Raw genomic sequence first — 22,233 nt, 5'->3', positions numbered from 1 at the left:
AGTCCTATTAGGATTAGTACTCCTTAATCCTAGTCCTATTAGGATTAGTACTCCTTCCTATATCTCCTATATATATCTCCCATATATTCCCTTATTAGGTTAACACTTCAATACAATCAATATTCCTTCATGGTATTAGTACTCGTTTTTTTGGGGCCGAACCTGATCTCCTGGTGTACAAAAAAACAACCCAAGGTCTCTCGGTCCTCGACTGAAGCTGAATACCGCGCCCTTGCTCTTCTTGCTGCTGAGACCATGTGGGTCACATATATTCTTCGCGAACTCCGCGCCACTCACACTGTTCCTGCTCTCTATTGTGACAACAAATCAACCATCTGTGTGGCCAAGAATTCCGTCCTACACACCAGAATGAAGCATGTTGATACCGATTGTCTCTTTGTTCGCGATGAAGTTCAGGCCGGCACCATGACTGTGCAGTATGTACCCACTGAAGAACAACCGGCTGATATTCTCACCAAGCCTCTCCCGAGCCGACAGCACGATTACATCAGTTCCAAGCTTCCGTTCGCTTCCGCTCAGCTCAGCTTGAGGGGGGATAATAACAGATAGTATTAAATAAATAGTATTACATAATATTAGTATTTACTGTGTACTAATCCAAGTCCTATTAGGATTAGTACTCCTTAATCCTAGTCCTATTAGGATTAGTACTCCTTCCTATATCTCCTATATATATCTCCCATATATTCCCTTATTAGGTTAACACTTCAATACAATCAATATTCCTTCAGCACCTTATATCTATAATGATTCACTCATTCTTAATAATTACGTACAAAATTCTTTTTTATTTCACCAAAAAAATTGTTATTTATGCTAATATTTTATATATATTTTTAATTATGATTCTTATGGAGTTATATTGCAACAAATCTTTTTTATTGCTTCTACGTTCTTAGGAGTCATAACCTCTATCATGATTCAAATTATCATGTGTATGTATCAAAGTGTGTAAGTATTCGACTATATAAAAAAATTAAAAAAACCAACAAAACGTTGATCTATTTTTTGTAAAGTTCTCTATAATACTTGAGGCTTGACGTTAACTTAGGTATTTATTTATAAAAATATAGTATTGATGTATCCAACTATACTTGTATTGCCTAATCAAATTGGATAAATTACTTATGTATCCAAATATATTTGTATTCATAATCACCATTTTATTAATATTACAATACAAATATCTATGTATATAAGTATTATTAAATATAAACATTTGACATTTGATTGAACCACAAATATAAGTATAATGAATTGAACCACAAAACTCACTACTACAATCATACAAAAGGATCTTGTATTGAAAAGAATTGGGGGATACAAAAAAATCTGTAATATAAGGATATTGATGAAAGAGAAGGTATGAATACATAATTAATTATGAGTTTAATAATATTTTTTCTATTTATTATTTATTTTATATTGAATATTAAAAAAATTGATTATTAATATACAATTAAATTTGTTATTTATTATATAATTATAGTCATATAACATAAAAAAATTAAACTATAATTATATTATTTAAACATATATCGAAGTTTGTCATATTATATAATTTTTCCTAAAATGAATATAATAAATGGTATTATTACCAAATATAATACAACAAGTACAAATAATTAATGAAGAGTATTTATTGACATGTCCCAAAAAAAAACTAAAAAAAACGTGACGTTGTGATTACTTAATTGAGTGGTTGATCTACAAATATTTCAGCAATGTCATCATTTCTGCTTCTGTTATTGTTCTATCAATTTAATGTGTCTCTGTTTGAGTGGCTCAAATTAGAAATCTATAGTTAATGCTTCTACGCACAAAAATTGTAAATGTTTTATTCACTATTCTAAAAAATATATATTTATATAGATAAATATTATGCAAAAATAAGGCGAATATACTATAAGTTTAAAATTAATATATTTTATTTTTATAATTTTCACGGGACATATAAAAGTCTACGGAGCTCTATCTCCAGTTACATTTCTCTTACGTTTTAACCCAAAAGGTGTCACTTGTGTCTCACAAAGGTCCAATCCATGCCATACACGACGAGGCAAATATCGTCGAAAATAAAACATATTTGAGCTAAAATGAGGTCCTTGTAGGACTTGAACTTGAGCAAAACCAGGACGCCAATCATCATTTCCAGCCAATTTAAGATATAGATAACAAATTGGTGATTTAACACATTGACCAATGACTTGAAATTGATCAACCATACAAGATTGAAATGGTTTTCTTGGGATGTCATCAAGAACTTGTGGTTCCAATTGATCAACTCTTCTAACATGTTTAGAATTCAAATGGTGCACTAAAATGTCATTGGAATTTTCATCACCAAATCTTAGACTTACATGATTTGTGGTGTCTGCACCTTTGGTACATGTTGTCTCTGTTGTCACAAAGTAGGTGCATTTTTCCTGGAAAAAAAAAAAGTTGTCAAGACATAAGGTATTGTCACTCAAAATGAATATAATTATGCTATTCGGTTTTCTAGTAGTATAAATTCAGAATATGTATAATTCAGTTTTTGATTGTATATATCTAAAATTTGTATAATTTGGTTCCTGATTGTTATGCTTAACCTAATTATTTGTATACGATTTATGAAAAATCATAACAAAATTACCATGTTTGTATATTGGCAAGCAAAATATACAAATAATGTTACGACAAAATCCGATATAAATACAGAATTTGTATATACTTACCCTATTTGTATATTCACAAGTTAAATATACAAACGGAGTTAATTCTGAAAAAATCATAAATGTATAAATGTATAAATATAGAATTTGTATATACTTACCCTTTGTATATTCGCGGAATATGCAAATCGCAAACTCTGTAGCAAACAGAACTACAGTAAAGCAACTATCAAATTATAGCTATAGAATCTTGTTGTGTCTATTATCTTTGTTATTTCGAAAATTTTATCTTAAATATATTATCATACCTTCTTTTTTGTTGAAAGGCCATCACTTGTGGGCTTGATGGAAACCTCTGAACCGGAAGCAAGAAAGATGAAAGTACTTATGATAAAAATAATTAATGTTATTCTAAATTTGCTTATTAATATCATCTTTAATTAATCTATTGAGATTAATTTGATATAAAGAAATTAAGTTGAACATTAATGAAACAAACATGCATTTGTTTTTATATATAAGAAGTTTACTATATGTTTGATACTCATTCTTTGCTTCATATAGACAAAAAGGAAATATTCTTGAATGTTTAGCTTACTTGAAGATAATAACCACCTTTTAATGATATTAATCTTCTTGTTTCATTTGCTTTTAGAGATAATTAATTAACATACTAATGTGTTTCTGTTGTATTGAAATTAACAAGTATTGCGTCCTATCACCAATGTGATAGAAAGGAAGATTTTGAGAGACAATTCTGTCATTAACTTGATCGTATTTATATTTATTTTTCGTATATTTGTCACTTAAAAGATAACCTTTCTTTGCCAGAAAGGAACGGATTGCTTTTGTAGAGAAAAATTCAGAGATTATTTGGTTCAAAGGAATGAATAATGCAGAAATTAATTATGTAAGAATTAATATTAGGGGTAGGGGTGATTATGCGTTGCTAATTGGGTCAATTTTTTTGTTAACATCGAAATTGAATCAATTTTAGTCGATATTTCAATTATCAAAATCAAACAAGACGAAAGTTAATATACATTTATCAGTCTGATTGTGCTTGATTTGTGTCATTAAACTTACTAAACTTGTGTCTTAAGCTTAATTTCGGACATAACTTGTGTCTTGCGAATTTTATTTTTTGCTGTCAAATGCAAAAGCAAATGCAGCAAGACTACTTCAAACACAAAACTGAAGGCCAAATAGATTGTTACCATTAACTTAAGACTACTTCAAGGTCCATATATAATTTACATTTTACATTATTTAAACTTTAAGCCGTCTGTAGAAGATGCCAAGCAATACAATGCCAAATTTCCAGCTAACACATCATTTTTTTATTGATGCTTTACCAAATACCAAACCAGGTCTGCAATAGAAATGTTAATTCACAAAAGAACAACCAGAAAATAAGCCTTAAGTGATGGTGTGGAGCAGCATGTAACAAAAAATGTCTTACTTTAAATATTGATATCAGTTTTACTTAAATACCAACAAGTAGTACAAGGAATCCTTCAAACTGCAGAAAAAAACATGGAGTTTTTCAAATTCTGTGTCTCCCTTCTTGTCCTTCAAACTCTCCTGACCATTTCACGTATAACCGCGACAGTTTCACCAAGCTGTCCTGTGGTTTTCAGAGAATATATTGGAGCGCTAGGCAAGAATGTCACATTTTCTGATGTTCCAATTAATCCGAACGTTGAGTTTCACTTCCTCCTATCCTTTGCTATAGACTACACAAATACAATTTCACCAGAACCAACTAATGGTGACTTCCTGATATATTGGGACACTGATAACCTCACCCCTTCTCATATTTCTTTCATCAAGGCTAAGCATAAAAATGTTAGGGTAGGTATGAGTCTCGGTGGTGATACAGTGAACGGTAAAAATGCTACCTTTGCTCCTACATCAATTACATCTTGGGTGAGAAATGCAATATATTCAATCACCAAGATAGCGAAAGAGTATAACCTGGATGCAATAGATATAGATTATGAACACTTCAATGTAGATCCAGATACATTTGCAGAGTGCATCGGGCGACTGTTGTACTTCCTCAAACAAAACAATGTCATCTCTTACACATCAATAGCACCATATGCAGATGATTCAGTGCAGGTGCATTATTTAGCACTCTGGAGAAAGTATGGTCATCTCATAGACTATGTCAACTTCCAATTTTATGCCTATGCGAAGGGCACAATCATTCCTCAATTCCTGCAGTACTTTGAAACACAGAGATGTAACTATAAAGGAGGCAAGATTCTTGTGAGTTTTGGAACTAATAATATTGGCGGCTTGTCTCCTGAACATGGATTCTTTGATGCATGCACCATACTAAGGAGCCAGGGAAAGCTTCACGGTATCTTTATTTGGTCTGCAGATGACTCTATGAAGGATCATTTCCGATATGAAAAGCTGTCACAGAACCTCTTAGCAAGTGCAACTTAGATATCTTGCATCTATTTAGGGCAATTTTTTGTAGGCCATGACAAAAGATAAAAAATGGAATGCTAGAGTGTTATTTCTTATTCCGGAGACTTCTCTAGGAAATAAGACATGTATGAGGTTGTAATTGTATTAAGGTCTTACAATAAAAACATTGATGCAAAACAAGTTTAGATTTACGATTATGTGCTAAAGCTTACGATTCACAGAAAAATAATTGTCTTAAAATATAGTTTAGAACACTAAAAGGACTAACACGAAGTATTTCACCAAAACGCAAAACATGTCAATTAGACTGACCAGCAGCTCTATTTAAGTCTAAGCATGTAGACGTGTTACAACACCTATACCTGAGTACAGATATGTTATAAAATGCAGCAGCATGTGCGAATATAAAGGTACTTGGTTTCCATTATTATGCCTTGAATTAGTCGCCTAGAAAATACACAATTAAGAATTATCCGGTTTCAAAAGCAAGAAATCCGTTCAGTATCTTGAGTAAAGGAAGTAAAACGTACAATTTTCTTGACAAGTTTGCAGTCCCACCGGCCTATGTCCTGTATTTTTCCAAACCCTTGCACTTTGCTTCATCTACATCATCACTCTCAATGCATTAAGCGCGAAATATTTCTAGGCAGACAGATTTACCTGGTTTAACTTTCAATATCATGTGAGAATCAGATAAAAGTGAGAAAAGCTTCCCAAAATTGTGCTACTACTATGTTATTCAAGTGAAGAACCACCATTTAGTGTCCATGCACAAGCCTTTCAAACACCCCGCGTAATAACTTATTCCAGCTTATTCTTTACAAACAAGAAAAAGACACTGCAATATCAGCCGTTCAAATAATTCATACCCCACAAGTTCTCATAAAAACTGTCCAAATTCGATCACTTACCTAAGAAGAAACAATTAAGCCGTCCTTAGAAATGCCAAGAAAGACAATGATTGGCTTCCAGCTGAGACATAATATATTAATAATATGGATGCTTACAAAACCAGGTCCTGAAAAGAGACAAAAGTCACAAAAGAACAAATAGAATCTAAACCTTATAGGTAGGGCAGTCGGTAATGCATACAACAAATGCCTTGTTGAAGGAGAAATATTTTAATAGGCATCTACTTTGGTTAAATACCAATAAGAAGTACAAGGGATCCTTCCAACTACAACAAATCATGAAGTCCTTAAAATTCTGCATCTCTCTTCTTGTCCTTCAAGCTCTCTTCAACGTTTTCCCTACGATCGAGGCAGTTCCAGCATTCTGCCCTGGGGTTTTCAGAGAATACATTGGAGCTGAGGGCAAGAATGTCACATTCTCTGATGTCCCAATTAATCCAAATATTGAGTTTCACTTCCTCCTATCCTTCGCTATAGACTACACGAACACAAAATCACCAGAACCCACTAATGGTGACTTCCTGGTTTATTGGGACACTGATAACCTCACCCCTTCTCATATTTCTTCCATCAAGGCTAAGCATAAGAACGTTAAGGTAGGAATGAGTCTTGGTGGTGATACAGTGAATGGTAAAAATGCCACCTTCACTCCTACTTCAATTACTTCTTGGGTGAGAAATGCAATACATTCAATCACCAAGATAGTGAAAGAGTATAACCTGGATGCAATAGATATAGATTATGAACACTTCAATGCAGATCCAGATACATTCGCCGAGTGCATTGGGAGACTGTTGTACTATCTTAAACAACACAATGTCGTCACTTACACATCAATAGCACCATATGCAGATGATTCAGTGCAGGTGCACTATTTAGCACTCTGGAGAAAGTACGGTCATCTAATAGACTATGTCAACTTCCAATTTTATGCCTATGAAAAGGGTACAACCATTCTTCAGTTCCTACACTACTTTGAAACTCAGATGTATAACTATAAAGGAGGCAAGATTCTAGTTAGCTTTGGAACTGACAACAGCGGCGGCTTATCTCCTAGACATGGATTCTTTGATGCATGCAGCATACTAAAGAGTCGGGGAACACTTCATGGTATCTTTATTTGGTCTGCAGATGACTCTATAAAAGATCATTTTCTATATGAAAAGCTGTCACAGAACCTCTTAGCAAGTGCAACCGTTTAAGATAATCCTTTGTAGGCCATGTTCCATGTTTGAAGTAGTTCGCTTACTGTGGTCTTAACATCAAAAATCCAGATTTACAATTTCTAAAGGTGCTAAAAACTTAATCTTTGCATAAGTATTGAGTAATATAGTTTGTTTAATGTATGACAGAACACAAATGCAAGGAAATATGATAATCATAGGACATGAAATGTACTCGTGGAATTAATTGAGGTGCACAACCCAAAATTCCATTAGATTTGTGTATAAGTGATGAACCATAGGCGCTTCACGAGTGTACTTGGTTTCTTTTTTAAATTAATTTTATTATTTTCTTATGCCTTTCCATTTTCTTCTTATTTCTTCTTCGTTTCTTTTCTTCCAGCAGCTTTTCCTCCTCAACCCATGGAAATAGTTGAGGTGCACACGCTGGCTCGAACACCACGGTTATAAAAAAAAATAGGACACAAATGTAAAGCTTATAGCAGCACACTTTCCAACTTGCTAGGGAATCTAACAAACTGTAGCGAGGACTACATGTAAATACCTTCCTCAAATCTATTTTTGTCTAAACAATATGCCTATCCACTATCCATGGTCTATAGTAGATATATGTTTAGACAAAAAAAATAAAACACAATCCATACACCTTGCAAACATCAAGTATGTAAAATACAATACTATCAGATATATGTTTAACATGCTACAACTAGATGAGTACATATTTTTTTTGAACATTAACTAGATGAGTACATATTTACAGTCCAAATGGAGGAGATGTGAGCTTAAAAGGAATCAACACGTGTAAAAGTATTAAGTCAATGCAAATATACCCACACAACAAATCAAATCAACAACTGACAACAGCTAACTTGAAAAACAAATCAAGTTTCCAACATATATATTTAGAGTCCAAATGGAGAAGATCCTTTTATGCATTATAATAGCATTTATGACCTATATTACATGTAACTCAAGACACTTTAGAAGCTGCATTCAATTTAGAGGAACAATAATTTACCTCAAACAAAAAATTAACATAAATGACCCAAATAGCACTCTTTTTTACTTAAATATTCAACATACTTGCATATGCTTTTTTATTTTTTAACAGAAAGTTCCAGTGTTTGGACATTGGGATGGATATAAATGGAGTTATGATGGAGTCGCTAGCAAAGAGATACCATGGTTTTAAGGGAAGAATACTCACAATGTACGTAAAGGAGATAAACCCACCATGTACTCCTCTCCCAGTGTCATGTACAAGCTCCCCGCAAGCAGCAACCATTTCAATTCATATTGTTACCTTCATTATTGAGTTCATCTTTTAGATTTGACCCAAGAAGTATAAATTTAGAAGTTGCATCCTCCTAACTACTTGGTAGTTATAAAGAGCTGTTGGAGTTGAAACAGGAAAACTATAGTAACTCGCAACAACAAAAAAAAATAGTACTAAATTTATCAAAATGGAGTAAAGGAAACTCATATTAGAGAAGCAGCAAAATCAAGGTTTCAACGAGAGTTATAGATGGTAATAAGGTTGCCTTTCCATGATTTCTGTTGCTTGTACATTTGATATTGCCGAGCTATGCTCTCAATCTCACATGTTTGATTCTTTACTATGTCTACGTCGTCACTTTGATTTCAGGAAAGTGCTTACAAAACATATTTACGAGTCTGCTGTTTTGTCCTGTGGAGATGGAGCAATACCAAACCAAAGACCTCTAATTAAGAATTGAGAAATCTCAATTCTTTGCTGACAATGTACATTATGATAGCTTCTTGTGAAAACATGTTTAATGGGTTTACATGAATGTGAAACATCGACTAGCTTGCAGTTCAACACTCTTGCTCCTTGTCAAATCCTTTAACTCAAAGAAGGCAGTCAGACTACGATAAAACATTTTCTGGTTCTGAAGTTAACTGAACAATTCCTTTAAAACTCTTTCCTTTTCGCCTTCGACTGAAGCTAATGGACAGCCTAGCAACAACTTTCAAGGGTTCAGCATGTGAGAACTAGGAAGAAGTAAGAAAAAACATATCCAAAAGTGGGCTACTGAGTCATACAAGTGAATAACTAACACTAACTAACCAACAACAATCTCTAATAATTAGCAAATAAGATGCACAAATTTAAATAATGTGAAGAAACAGAAATGAACAAAAACATTAGCTTTGAAGCTTTGACTTGCTCAATGTATACAACCATATGCTTCTTCTTCGTAATATAGATTGAATCCGAAAAATCCTACCTATACTAAATAAAAACAGTTTGAATCTCCATAATCATTTCAAATTGAATCAATATTTCAAAAAAATTACTTGAACAGTGAGGATTTCCGCAGGTGTTACACTAACTCTAATCCTCAACAACAGCAACAAGTCTCAACGAAATTCAATTACTCATCTCCTTCAATTCTTCTCTTTTTACTCTTTTTCTTGCTACTCTGCTCGGCTGAAGCAGAACCAGCATCAGTATCCATACTCTTCCCATCTTGTTCCACCTTCACCACCTCGTCTCTATCCTTCTTTTTCTTCTTCTTCTTCTTATCTCTACTCGTCATACTATCTTCCTTAACTTCCTTCAACTCCAGCTCCCTAACTATTTTAACAGACTCCAGCTCATTTTTGTTGGATTTTTCAATCTCTTCTTCCCCTATATCGAGTTTTGGTTCAGTCTTGATCAACTTATGACCCTTCACTTTATCAATTTTTGATGAATTTTTGGTCTTTGGCTCAGCTTCCGAGTTTTCTTCCTTGACAAGATTCTTGCTTTTCTTGTTTTCTCGGAACCCATTTGGGATATCTTCATTCTTTTCTGAAATCTCTTCAACTTTGACATCATGCTCCTTTTTCACACTGAGTTTCTGCTGAATCTTAACAAGCCTGTTGAATGAATCGGCAGCACTTTGGAGATATAATGAAACAGCATGTGAAGCTTCATGATCTGATGCAGCAAACTTGGAGAGGGATTTTGCTGCGGCGGAGAGAGAGATTGGGATTGTAGATTCAACTTTAGCTGATACTCTCTTCATTTTGCTATGCTTCTGTTGAGCTAGGATTTTGTTAGGGTTTTATGATTTTAACTTTTGTTCCACTTGACTTCCTACCTATTTCAAAATCATAGGGTTTTATTATTAATATTAGATAATTTAAGGCCCGTGATACAAGCTCAATAAAATTACGCTTATAAGTAAATATGTATTCGTTAATTACTTAACATAGTTATACTTTGTCTTAATTATAATTTGTGATCTACTTTTAGCTATAATTATGCGCCTCAGTTTTTTAGTTTTGTATAGTTCGCACTTTTATATAATTTAAAATTTTGTATGATATAATGTATATACATGTTTATGTCTAGTGTTTGTAATTATATAAATTCATAGTTTATACAAAAACAACTCAATTATATAAATATAACCGCGAATTATACAAACCTTCGAGTTATACAAATTCGCAAATTATATAAACAAGACTCCTTAAATTGAAGCTACAACTCGTGAATATGCAAATCATAGCTATGATATATAATTAAGTTTATTAAAATGACTATTTGCGAAAGTTCCTCTAAAAAATATATCTGTATCAAAAAGAATATTAAGGTAAATCAACAGCGAGATGTGTACCTTGTAATTCGCAGCGAAAGTCATCGATCTGCTTCTTTGTCAGGTTGGTGCGCAAGTCCGTCTTTAAATCATTAGGAAACAAAGATCTATATTTAAACTAGAAGTCTGCTTTGTGTTGATTAATTTGTCTGAGAAACTCACTTCTTTGTTTCTTGATTGATCGCTTGTTTATTGTTTTATTTTTTATTTCACACGTTTTCATCTCTATTTCACGTTTCACGTACCTTTGAAAATACTCTCACTAGGAGTCTTTTTAAATAATGGTTGAATGGTTACAATGTAACTGTTTGATCTTATTCCTTAAAAGAATTTATCCAAACTAATTAATTAATTGGATAAGGCATCAAAATAGATCGGATCGGATCGGGTCGATCCACATGAGCGATCACAATCCAAAACTTACAGTATCGAAGAAATTGAAAGCGTATAAATCCATTCAATTCTTTCACTTTATCATCAAATATGAACTATTAAGTATTGAAATGTTGGGCCCACTGACTAGATTGAGGGAAACAAATTTGATTTGATGTTTTACTATGCTACCTAGACAAATGGTGATTATGTGATTAGCATATCAAAATAAGTTGCTCACAAAGAGAATGACGAGGTTTATAGATTTCAAGAGCCACTGACTATTGTATGACTATGCTAGAGAACCAACAACATCTTTTGATAGATTACACTTAGATCGCTGAGGTTCAAAGCGCTCGGCAGATGATCTGATATGCTAATCCCAACAAAAAATGTGAAGTAATGTATGCGATGAATCAAGAATAAACAGATACAGACAATTTCGCAAGAAACAACCTGCAATATGTGGTGCCTTGATCTATTATGCATGACGAGCAAAGAAGTAGAAAGTGTACAAAAAAAAATCAAAGAAAGAGCGAGCATATTCACATGATTTCGAAAAGCAAGAAGATGCCAAGTTTTGATACATATAACTTCTAATTAATATTGGTTTTGTTTCCTTTCTTCTTTTCTTTTAGCAAATACGTTGGAGGTTTAGTTCAAAACTGAATAGTCTTTTCTTAAAGGGGATTCAAATCACTATATGTTTTTAGATTGTAAAAGCTGTTGAATTAATTTGGTTGTATAGTCATATTCACATCTTATTACAAAAAAGAAAAGTAATTACGAAATAACAAAATGCTCACAAACGAAGATTTGTTTTATTAATTTATCCATAAATTTTTATTTTTCAGAAAAGGAAAAACAACAAAAAAAAAATTGAGAGTGTTGAGAATCGAACCCACAACCCTTTGAGAGGTGTTGAAAAAACTAAACAACATAATACCAACTAACCTAGAACGAACTTTATTTTCGCCGGCTCAGTTTTAATTAACTCTACTTAGGGTTTCGCTATGCTTAATATATAAACCGTCCATCGTTGTCACTTTTGCCCCATAAACCCCAGTAAGCATCTGCTTAAACCTCCCAGAAAAAAAACTGTACTTTTTGAGTTTTCTGGGTGGTGGTGCCCAGCAAGATGAATAGAGCACAAGAGTCATTGCAAGTTACCAAACAGCCTTACATTGAAGATGTTGGCCCTAGAAAGATGTCAGGAGTTGTTGATCATATATATATTGTTTTGATTATGATTTCTGATGTATTGGATTTTGATTGTATTATTTTTTGTTTTTATTGCTGTTGGACAGAAAAAGCATTAAATTTTCTCTATTCTCAGAGTCTGAGATTTTGAAATTAGCTGAAGTTGAAGTCTACCTTGGGCTTTACTATGAATCTACTAAAAAGCCTATTCAAAATGGCTTGTTAGACCCCCGCATGGTAACTCTCTTATGTAACATTGTTCATTGTGATAGAAGGTTATACTATTATATAATTTGTGGTTCAATTTATGGAGGGATAGTTGTTGTCCTGGATTCTTTTTGGGGTTGCAGGGAGCAAAATGCAGTTTAGTTTTGTTTCTTGTCATAAATATACAATTTTTACACCAAATTAAGAGAAATCCAACTTTCCAGAATGATGGTATGCTTTGCTATCTGTTCTTGAGCATCGAGAGACACTGTAGAAAGGAATGTGAAATTCTGTTTTCTTATTGATGAATGTTATCTTTAGTTTCTAGCTTGTATCCTTTTGAATTTTGAAGGTTTTGAATCAAGGAAAATAGCTTTCCATTTGTTTTAAGAAGTCGGAACGTGTATAACCGTAATTAGGTTCGTGTGTGCATTAGAAGTCTTATGGTTAGAGACTTGTATCTCTATGTAGAGATAACTGTGAGATTTGGAGTATTTCTAGTTTCAGGGACTTTTTTTTTTTTTGGGGAGGGGGTGTTGTGGTGGTGGGGTGAATGAGAACGCTCAATTTGTCTTTGAAGATCAATTTTGTAGTATTGGAATGAAATTGGCCTAATAGATGCAATGAGGAATTTTTTTTTTGGTAGTGCAGTGTGAAAAGGAGTAGGTATCTCAAAATAGGATAAATGTGCTTAGATAACATGTCCATTTGTTTTTGGAGCATAGCATATGCAACCTTTTTGGAGATGAGTATTTCAGGAAGGAAGAGTTGAGACCTAACTGGTTTGGCATGAAGTTTGTCTTTTCTAGGACTCTGATAAAGTACAGCCAAACACTTGCAGTAAGAAAGTTGAGAGAATTGGTTGCTTATTCCTTCAAGCTTAGTTGGAAAATTCATAGTAAATACATGTAAACAGTTTCGGTTTAGCTAGAATTAAGATCTGTATTTCATGAGTCCCAACTCTGGTAGAACACGTCCCAAAATACTATCCAAGAGACGAAGAAGTTGGACGAGAGCACCAATATAAAAATTAAGCAAGAGCACCAATATTAATTTCCAAACTGGAATTTCTATTTCTTCAAAAGCTCTTTTGTAATTTTCTTCTTTTCACACCATAAAGTTCTCTATGGACGAAAAGTTTATGTTGTTGGTGCTTCTTTGCTTCTTTCATTGTGCGAATTTAGGACAGCAGAAAGTCCATAAAAGGATTTTTTGGTAAAAGAATGGTAAAGAAATCTGAGTTTAAAATTACGAGCTGTTCTACTGGTTTATAATTGCCAACAATTGATGAGCCACTCATATCACTTTGAATGAGTAGAAGCTTAATGAAGTTATATTGATTCAGGAGTAGATGATGGAACAACAACCTTGAGCTTCGTGTTTCTCTCTGAGAAGTCTCTTTATATATTTTCTGTCTATCAATTACTCTTTTGTCTCTTTGATGCTGATTTCCATATCTTGATTATAGGAAGTTTTGGATTTCAGGGACCTCCAAACAAGAGTGGATGTTGTGAAACATGTCATGGTAACTTTAGAGAATGTCCAGGTCATTATGGGTACTTGGTTCTTGCTCTACCAGTTTATAATGTTGGATATTTAGGTACTGTGGTGGACATCTTGAAGTGCATATGCAAGGTGATATCTTGTTTGAACTTAACTTCTTTAATCTTATACATTATTAGGCGATTTGTGTTTTAATAATTGAAAAAGCTATCTGTAGTTTTCAGTTAATCTTTTCTGGTATGTCAACTTTTTACAACTCCGGCAATTACAGTGGCTGAAAATTTATTTTTTCTTCCACATCATGTTAGTAGTAGTGAGGAAAAGTAATACCCAAATGGTTAGAAATTACTTTGGTTGAAAAAGGAGTCATTGGTAACTTTAATTTTAAGTTGTTAAATGATTAAATTTTGTGATAGTTTTATGCTAAGTCAAAGTTTTAGAAGTGTGAAAAGTATTCAGAGACGTTAACCAGCATAATGAGAAAAAAAACACCTACTTTTCTATTATCCTCAAGGCAAATAAAACAGTATGTGGATCGACAGTCAAGAAAATTGATGTAATACTTATACTTTTCGCATTCTTAATTTTTTTTTGATGCAATACTTGTGCAAACTGCCAAATCACAGCCAAAATTGTCAGTTTAGAACAGACAAGATAAATAGGTCATTTATTAGAATTAGGTTGCCTTTCTGATTGATATGACATAAATATTTCAGATAATTGCAGTTGTCGCGAACACTCTCAACACAGAAAAAGATAAGAAAACATGGGTATGAGCCATATGTCCTCCAAAAATTAATACATAACCCTAATTAAGGATTATGAACTCAGGCGGAAAAGCCTTTAGATCTAATAACTTGTAGTGAGACCTAGACTTTTATAGCCTTAATTCTTTGTTTTTAAGTTTGCTTTTTACACTTTAAAGTACTTTCTGTCATGGTACAAAATAAATGAGGGCGAGTATTAAGCATGCTTGCTTCTTTGAACCCCCCACCCACACACAAAAAAAAAAAGGAAAAAGAAAAAGAAGCATGTCTGGTCCTTATGAACACTTCTGTTCTGGTTGAAAAAAAAGAAGTAGAAATGCGCTCATAGAGATCAAAATGTGAAAGTCATTTTGGTAGAACCTGGTTTGGGGAACAAATCAGAATAAAGAAGCAGAGGTTTGTACATATCATGGCATTGACGTCATGTTTGATTGATGAAATTGTTTCACCCAGAAAAAAAATGAAAGAAAGAAGCAGAAGTAGATGAGAGTAATTTTGAAGTTATGGGTTAAAGGCAGAATTCGAAATCAACATGTAAAAATTAGTAACTTTATATTAACACAATAGAAGAAGTAAATGGGATGTTTGGGGAGTAAGGTGCTGATATTATGCAGTAATTTCAAATTAATATTTATAAATTCAGTAACTTTGTATTAACATGATAGTAGAAGTAAATGAGATGTTTGGGTAATAAGGCTCTATTGTTATGCTGTTATCTTAAATTAACATGTAAAAACTAGTTTCAGAGGCAAACAATATCTCTAAATCAATTTAGAACATAGAAAAGAGGATTCTGATGGGGTTGGTCTATATAAAGAATTTTAAGGTGAATTAATTTGGGGGAAGGTAAAGGATGCCTGGTGCTGGGTAAGGTAGATTAATTACGATGAAGGTTTAAAACGTACTCTACATGTGCAAAGATGAAATTACCTGTATTATGAATAAAAACAAATTGCAATGGATTTCATCTGCTGAAGGTAAAGTTAGTATCATCTGGTGGAGAATTTGTCATTGCAAAAGTTAGTCAGATAGCGATATAAAAGAGGTCTGTAATTAAAATAAATACGAATAGTGATTAAGTAGAAATTGAACAATCTTAACAGTCTTCAAAAGCCAATTAGTAAGATTTCGCCTCAGGACAATAATTTATTTAATTTTGATAATTTCACCTTGTTACCCCATTCCCCACTTGTGGGAGTACACTGGGTTTGTTGTTGTTGTTCCCATGTCGTGATGGTCTGGAGATAGTAAACAAATATTCATTTAGTTTATGATGCCTTATTAGAGTTAATTTTCGTTTGTTTTTCCCTTACACTAGCCTTGTTCAAGAGCTTGGTATCTATTTTTCTTGTAGTGCTTTAATAATTTTCCTTATGCAACTGCTTTCTTGATCAGTGCTGCTCCTCGATACTTCTGGATGACAAGGAGCGTCGAGACATTTTGAAGAAGATGAGAAATCCAAGAACTGAGTTTTTGAAGAAGAGTGAACTACATAAAAGGGTTGTGAAAAGGTGTAATGCCATGGCAGGTGGCCAGAAGACTGCCACATGTTCCAAATGTGGATACATGAATGGTTTGATATTCTTCTCCATCTCCATTGTTTTGGGTGAATTTATTCGGTCTAGATTCCATCTACATTTCTATTGACTAGTCATGATGCATTTGTGTTCCACATGTATTTCACGTGATTATAAAGAGCTTTGAAAATATCTTATGAAAATATTGTATCAATAATCTAATGCGGAATTCAAAATGATTCGGATATTCTTTGAACTTTTAAATGTGAAAAAACATCATTTAGTCAAATATTAATGTGTGTAACAAATCCTTATTTAAGTAGTAGGTTTTTAAGGGACCAACTTGTGGGCCTGGGGTCAACCTGATAACAAATATCGCCTCCTTGCCCATTATTGTGATATACTTTTAGCACAACTTTTTAGAGATTAGTCAAATGACACAAACACGGTGCATAAGATAAGCTAAATTCTATTTTTTGAGGAACTATGATAAGCTAAATTCTATCTTACAATATCTGTATAATCACAATATAAATGCTATTTAGTGTACCTGGCATAAAGAAAGATGGAAAATCATTCCGGCTTGCATCTGGTGGTCAGTGTGGAAAGAAAGAAATCTCAGATGCTTCGAAACAAGAGCAATTCCATCCAGAAGATTAAGATGAACTTCTTAGTTTTGTTTCTTATCTGGTATAAACAGGAGTATATGTAGATTTTAGGTTCATTGTAAATTTTGCAATAGGATTAAAGATCTTCCTAGTACTCTTCAAAATTGTAATTAGGAACCTGTGGCAGGTTATGGTTTTTGTTTTGGAATAGAATACAAGTTGTTACCTTCTCAAAAAAAGAAGAAGATGTAAAGACGTGTATGTGTGATTTTTCCATCATTTGTAAAAGTATTTATCTTAAAAAATATATCAAACTTTATAAAATTTGTTGAACCATGTGACCATCTCACTAAAAGCTTATGTTGTTAGTGAGATCACACTTTTATTTACTTAGTTATGTCTTTAACACACCCCATCACGTGAGTGCATGATTCTTTTTTCATGAGCCAAACATGTTAAATTTCATTTTATTATTGGGAGGCAGTAAGAATCGAACCCAGGACCTCTTTTCTTCTCTAGTACAGTGTTGAAGTGTGTCACCATCTCATCGAAACCCTTCATCTGTTCGAAAGAGCACAATTTTTTATATTTTATAAATAATCAATAAGAGAATTTATAAATACCTGTACTAAGCTAGTGGCCAGTGCAACAAGCGTAGGTACAAACTGTGCAAATCTTCTATTGTTTCTAGCATTGCATCTATATTATGTTCAATAATTAGTTTGCACCATAAAGCTACCAAAAAAATATATCTATATTTAATGGGTATAAATCTCTCTGCTTTTGCTTGATTATTATGTCTTCAACAATTTCAAATGATTAATTTGAGAGTTTGATGAGATCTTAGGGGAGGCTGTGTTACTCTATGGTCTTGCACGGTCACAATACCCTCAATCCCGTTGTTAAGTCTACTCTTTTATATTTGTTAATTGTAGGTATGGTGAAAAAGCTTCAGTTAAAAATCACACATGAACAAGGAAACCGTATCTTGGATGAGATCAATGTAGCTATCTCTGACAAGAGAGAACTCAGGGCATCTGTTAGTGTGCCTCCAGAAATTGACCCAAAAGTAGTTTACTCCCTTTTCAAGAATATGTCCGATGAGGTATTGTTTAATATTTTGTTAATTCATATGCCCTTTCGTCCTTCTTCTAAACTAATTCACTTGCTTGTCTAGTCCTACTTTTTTTATTATACTTTCTACCATTGTTCAGTTTCAACAAAGATTATACTTTCTACCATTGTTCTCTCATGATTCTGTGCAGGATTGTGAGTTACTCTACCTTAGTGATAGACCAGAAAAACTCCTTGTTACAAGTATTCCGGTGCCACCAATAGCTATTCGCCCTTCAGTATTTGTGGATGGTGGAACACAGAGGTCATATGCAACTCTTTGACTTTTAACTTATACTTTAATGTGGAATGTATGTTGACAATAGAAGATAATCTACTGCAAAAATGTTTTTTCACACTTCAAAGTATTTTAGTTGTTTATAAGTTCCCCTTTCTGTCAATTTTGGGTTCATAGGTAGCTGTACTACTTGTTTTGGGATGTGAACTTTTTGAGGTCCATATCTGTTTTGGGGTGTCAATTTCGGGTTCATAGGTAGCATGCTTACAATACTTATATAATGTCCATATCTGTTGAAATTTCTCAAGAAAAAGAACTCAGAGGAGTAGTCTTGATGCTTCATCTTCTTACAAATTTTCTTCACTTTGGAGGCTTCCTTCAGTGCAAAGCGTAGCCATTCCATTGGCTTCTGGCTAGAAGAGGTTCTTCTTATCATGTTGCAATCTCGTTCTGTCCACTTCTACCAAGTCTCTCCATGCGATTCTTCCCTAGTTTGATGTCATACGATTTGAAACCAATGGAAAAATAGGTCAAATTGTCTTCCATCTTGGCTTGGTTAAGATTTCCGGCCAAGGGTTGCCAGATTATACACTCTAAGTTGACTTTCTGTTGGTTGAAAAGGTTAGAAAAAGTTTACCTGTGCCTGGGAATATTTTTTACTCTTCCCTGTATTAGCTCAATAAATTTTGTTCTATGAAACTTCAATCCCTGAGATTGTCATCAATACTCTTATTCTTTGGTAGCTTTACATGATTGACACATTGATATTCTGATAGATGCTTCATTACCACTTGAAGCCTGGCTTTGTATTTGCTGTGCTATTATCTCTCACATTAATATTGAAATACTTTTGACAACTCCCTGAAGTTGCTTAGTTGCTTGTTGCAGCAATGAGAATGACATCACGGAGAGGCTTAAGCGCATTATTCAAGCAAATGCCAGTCTTCATCAAGAGATGTCTGATTCCAGTCCTGTTAAGAGTCTGGTAATTTTTGGTTGACTTCCTGCTCTTTTTGAAAGTTAATGATTCAGTGTTCTCAGTTATCATCATTTTGTAACTTATTTTTGGTTGTTAATTAGATGGAATATTTACCATGTTTCTCATGGACCTCATATTTAATGTGTTGCATTTCTTTTATTTATAGTTGAATTGTGTAACTGATGAGAAGTATTAAGCATATTTTGATATCTACTGTATTTTCCTCTGCGCCAAAATATTTTATGTCACATAGGAGACATTTTAGGAGTCTATTTTTCTTATAAGTGATGTTGAGGAGCCTAATATTATTGTAACTCCCTTTCCATAATTGTGGGTGTCTATGCATGTTTGGTTTTTCTTGCAACACGTATTTTCTTTATTTGGATGACCGTGGTGTCCAGGCTAGCTTTCGCGCACCTCGACTAATTCCACGAGATACCTACCACCTCCCACTATCAACAAGAACTAGGTAACTCTTTCCTCCAAGGCTATGATAGATAGAAATAATCACCTCGTATTTTTTGTCTCCGCTGAGTTTGCAACAAGTATTGTTTAGAGTGTTAACAGGAATCTCAATCAGTCATAGTTCATATTGATGTTTTGGAGTTGTATAAAATCCCGTGGTAGGTATTAGAGCATCCGGAGAAAGTTTATTAAGATGATGGGCCACTTAACCTTCTGCATGAAGGTTTCAGTTAAATGTTTAGGTCTTTGATGTGGTATCTGAGCCCGTCTTTGTTGGTCGTGAAGAAGATTGACCTTGGATCTAATTTAACCCCCAAAACTAATTCATCCACCATAGATTGTACATGCCACATATATGAAGACAAGCAACAAATATCCTCACTAATGTGTAGCACTCTTAACACCCCCTCCCCCGGTCATGCCCAGGATTTGGACATTTGAACCGTTTATAAAATAATGTGGGGCCCAACACTGGAAACCCACCAACAGGAATGGGCATGATCTTTACACCAAGGGAAGACAATGGAGCTTGGGGCGTAATTCAACCCTCTGCTTAGTAACTTGTAGTGGAATATCTGGGAGATCATCTCAAGGTATGGGGCTGTAGAGGAAGGTAGTGAAAAAGATGCAATCTTGTTAAGAAACCAAGAGCGTAGAAATTGGGAAGTTTATTCCTGGACATCCAAGTGGCAGTGGCAGTTGTTAGTTGCGGGTTGCAAATTTCTATTTTTTCTTGTGCTCACCTCATTTTCGCCTTGCCATTTCTGTCTACTCATTATAAGGTTGTAATTGCTGTGTTTTATTTTCTATCATCAGGTTTTTCCCACTGTAGAAACCAATTGATAACTTTATTTTCAATTTAGACGCATTCTTTAAGATACAGGATGCAATAGCATGTACATTACAACTGATGGGAATTCTTTCATACATTGTGCGCTTCTGCACCTTTGAGTCGGTCCTTTTGTACTCTCCGGCTTAGCAGATAAAATTCTAGCCCTTTTGTATTAATACTAGAAATACATTCTCCCATTTTTATATATAAAAAATGGATTACATTCTCCATTCAAATTGACCTTCTTACCTCCTTTATATGAATCAGAGAATTGATCCATATTACACCTGTGGAGAGAGCTACTACAGTAGATTTTTAACCCATGTTAGGTAAATTATTTATCAAATAGTTTTTTTACTGTTGAAATGGAAAAAAGCATGTGCTACTGTTAATTATTGGTATTTTCATACACCAATGCAAAATACTGCTTCAAGATTAAATGGTTAGGATAGTGTAGGGTTTTGAAAATCGAACTTCTGTAATAGCTATTTGACTCGATTTGTCTAGCAGATCTGTTAGTTCTGCTAAATCTCAGCACTATGTCACCCATTTATCTCCTTTTGAAATGTGTGCTTGTTTCGTTTGATGTCAATCACTTGAGTCTAGGTATCAGTCTCACTAAACTGTGTTTTCCCTGGGGAATCACTAGAAAATGATCTTTGAACTTTTTGGCATTGGTTTGATAGAGTTACTGAATGTTTTGGTGTGAGCTTTTTTTGTGAGAGATATATCATATATGTCAGTAAAAGTCCATTTAGGCCACACCTAGGTGTGTAACAGGCAGTATTTTTCAATACATCGGGCTATTTGAATTTTATGCTTTGTGCATCGATTATTGTCAATTTGCTGATGCATGTTGACCAGATATTTTCTGTCTATTAATTCTACCCAGACCTCTATTTTAGCTGACTTGATGTTACATCATCGATATAGAATCAATGGATTGATCTGCAAATGGAAGTTGCACAATATATAAACAGTGATGTTCGTGGAGTGCCTCTACAGATGCAACCTCCGAGACCATTGAGTGGTTTCACTCAACGTCTTAAAGGAAAGCAGGGACGATTCCGTGGAAATCTCTCAGGAAAGCGTGTGGAGTATACTGGCCGAACTGTTATATCTCCCGATCCAAATTTGAAAATTACAGAGGTCTGACACGCAACTAATGTTTGATCGATGTTATATTTGACTATGAAGGGAGAATAACAAATGCATATGCAGGTTGCCATTCCAATACTGATGGCTCAAATTTTAACATATCCTGAGCGAGTTTCCCAGCACAATATAGAGAAGTTGAGGCAATGTGTTCGTAATGGACCAAATAAGTATCCTGGTGCGAAGTTTATCAGGCATCCTGATGGAAATGAGATGTAAGAACTGTACCTTTTTTAACTCTTCATGTAAATCACATGCATAAATCTTCTAAAATCTCATCTTAATTCTATAATGCAGGTCGTTGATGTTCTCTTCTAGAAAGCGTTATGCTGATGAATTGAAATTTGGTTATATTGTTGATCGACACCTCGAAGATGGAGATATAGTCCTGTTTAACAGACAGCCAAGTCTGCATAGAATGTCAATCATGTCTCATCGGGTAACTATTATTTGATCAAAA

The 22,233-nt window shown here is 33.9% G+C and overlaps 5 protein-coding genes across 10 annotated transcripts in view; 3 read left to right on the top strand and 2 right to left on the bottom strand.

Moving 5' to 3' along the window:
* Window positions 1-1,938: 1,938 nt before the first annotated feature.
* Window positions 1,939-3,138, bottom strand: LOC107004264 (embryo-specific protein ATS3A-like). 3 transcript variants are annotated; one of them, XM_015202494.2, is made up of 3 exons: window positions 2,984-3,138; window positions 2,837-2,887; window positions 1,939-2,447 (listed from the first exon to the last, which is right to left on the bottom strand). In XM_015202494.2, exons 1-3 carry the CDS (start codon window positions 3,107-3,109, stop codon window positions 1,983-1,985), a joined length of 642 nt encoding a protein of 213 aa, XP_015057980.1. In that variant the 5' UTR covers window positions 3,110-3,138; the 3' UTR covers window positions 1,939-1,982. The 3 variants fall into 3 exon arrangements, with proteins under 3 accessions (XP_015057980.1, XP_015057981.1, XP_015057982.1); XM_015202495.2 differs by having other exon boundaries at window positions 2,837-2,872; XM_015202496.2 differs by lacking the exon at window positions 2,837-2,887 and having other exon boundaries at window positions 1,941-2,447.
* Window positions 3,139-4,119: 981 nt separating this feature from the next.
* Window positions 4,120-10,306, bottom strand: LOC107003149 (protein PXR1-like). 4 transcript variants are annotated; one of them, XM_027913228.1, is made up of 4 exons: window positions 9,532-10,306; window positions 8,420-8,515; window positions 5,648-5,777; window positions 4,820-4,906 (listed from the first exon to the last, which is right to left on the bottom strand). In XM_027913228.1, exon 1 carries the CDS (start codon window positions 10,242-10,244, stop codon window positions 9,609-9,611), a length of 636 nt encoding a protein of 211 aa, XP_027769029.1. In that variant the 5' UTR covers window positions 10,245-10,306; the 3' UTR covers window positions 4,820-4,906; window positions 5,648-5,777; window positions 8,420-8,515; window positions 9,532-9,608. The 4 variants fall into 4 exon arrangements, with proteins under 4 accessions (XP_027769028.1, XP_027769029.1, XP_015056903.1 ...); XM_015201417.1 differs by having other exon boundaries at window positions 4,820-4,898; XM_027913227.1 differs by having other exon boundaries at window positions 4,120-5,777; window positions 8,420-8,604.
* LOC107003148 (chitinase 2-like) lies at window positions 4,165-5,308 on the top strand. The gene has a single exon (XM_015201414.2). The coding sequence runs from the start codon at window positions 4,212-4,214 to the stop codon at window positions 5,130-5,132; it is 921 nt and encodes a 306-aa protein (XP_015056900.1). The 5' UTR covers window positions 4,165-4,211; the 3' UTR covers window positions 5,133-5,308.
* Window positions 5,745-7,230, top strand: LOC107003147 (chitinase 2-like). Its single transcript, XM_015201413.2, has one exon. It carries the CDS (start codon window positions 6,202-6,204, stop codon window positions 7,228-7,230), a length of 1,029 nt encoding a protein of 342 aa, XP_015056899.1. The 5' UTR covers window positions 5,745-6,201.
* A 1,873-nt stretch (window positions 10,307-12,179) lies between the features above and the next one.
* LOC107002906 (DNA-directed RNA polymerase III subunit 1) overlaps window positions 12,180-22,233 on the top strand; it is a 31,202-nt gene continuing 21,148 nt past the window's right edge. Inside the window, exons 1-10 of the mRNA XM_015201112.2 lie at window positions 12,180-12,398; window positions 12,497-12,626; window positions 14,082-14,231; window positions 16,262-16,439; window positions 17,927-18,096; window positions 18,257-18,369; window positions 19,231-19,327; window positions 21,552-21,767; window positions 21,840-21,988; window positions 22,071-22,212. Of these exons, the coding sequence (XP_015056598.1) occupies window positions 12,328-12,398; window positions 12,497-12,626; window positions 14,082-14,231; window positions 16,262-16,439; window positions 17,927-18,096; window positions 18,257-18,369; window positions 19,231-19,327; window positions 21,552-21,767; window positions 21,840-21,988; window positions 22,071-22,212 (1,416 nt within the window). The 5' untranslated portion in view covers window positions 12,180-12,327. The remainder of the gene's footprint in view (window positions 12,399-12,496; window positions 12,627-14,081; window positions 14,232-16,261; window positions 16,440-17,926; window positions 18,097-18,256; window positions 18,370-19,230; window positions 19,328-21,551; window positions 21,768-21,839; window positions 21,989-22,070; window positions 22,213-22,233) is intronic.

This window comes from Solanum pennellii, chromosome 11, assembly GCF_001406875.1.
Source record: "Solanum pennellii chromosome 11, SPENNV200".
Classification (NCBI taxonomy): domain Eukaryota; kingdom Viridiplantae; phylum Streptophyta; class Magnoliopsida; order Solanales; family Solanaceae; genus Solanum; species Solanum pennellii.
Note: the sequence above shows the minus strand (reverse complement) of the source record. Positions and strands in the feature narration are given on the sequence as shown.

Coding starts and splice junctions, on each gene's coding strand:
- LOC107003147 (XM_015201413.2), top strand. CDS start 6,202: ATGCATACAACAAATGCCTTGTTGAAGGAGAAATATTTTAATAGGCAT.
- LOC107004264 (XM_015202494.2), bottom strand. CDS start 3,109: ATGATATTAATAAGCAAATTTAGAATAACATTAATTATTTTTATCATA. Junction 2,888..2,983: donor GCCTTTCAACAAAAAAGAAG/GTATGATAATAT, acceptor GCTTTACTGTAG/TTCTGTTTGCTACAGAGTTT. Junction 2,448..2,836: donor ATTCCGCGAATATACAAAGG/GTAAGTATATAC, acceptor TTTTTTTTCCAG/GAAAAATGCACCTACTTTGT.
- LOC107003149 (XM_027913227.1), bottom strand. CDS start 10,244: ATGAAGAGAGTATCAGCTAAAGTTGAATCTACAATCCCAATCTCTCTC.
- LOC107003148 (XM_015201414.2), top strand. CDS start 4,212: ATGGAGTTTTTCAAATTCTGTGTCTCCCTTCTTGTCCTTCAAACTCTC.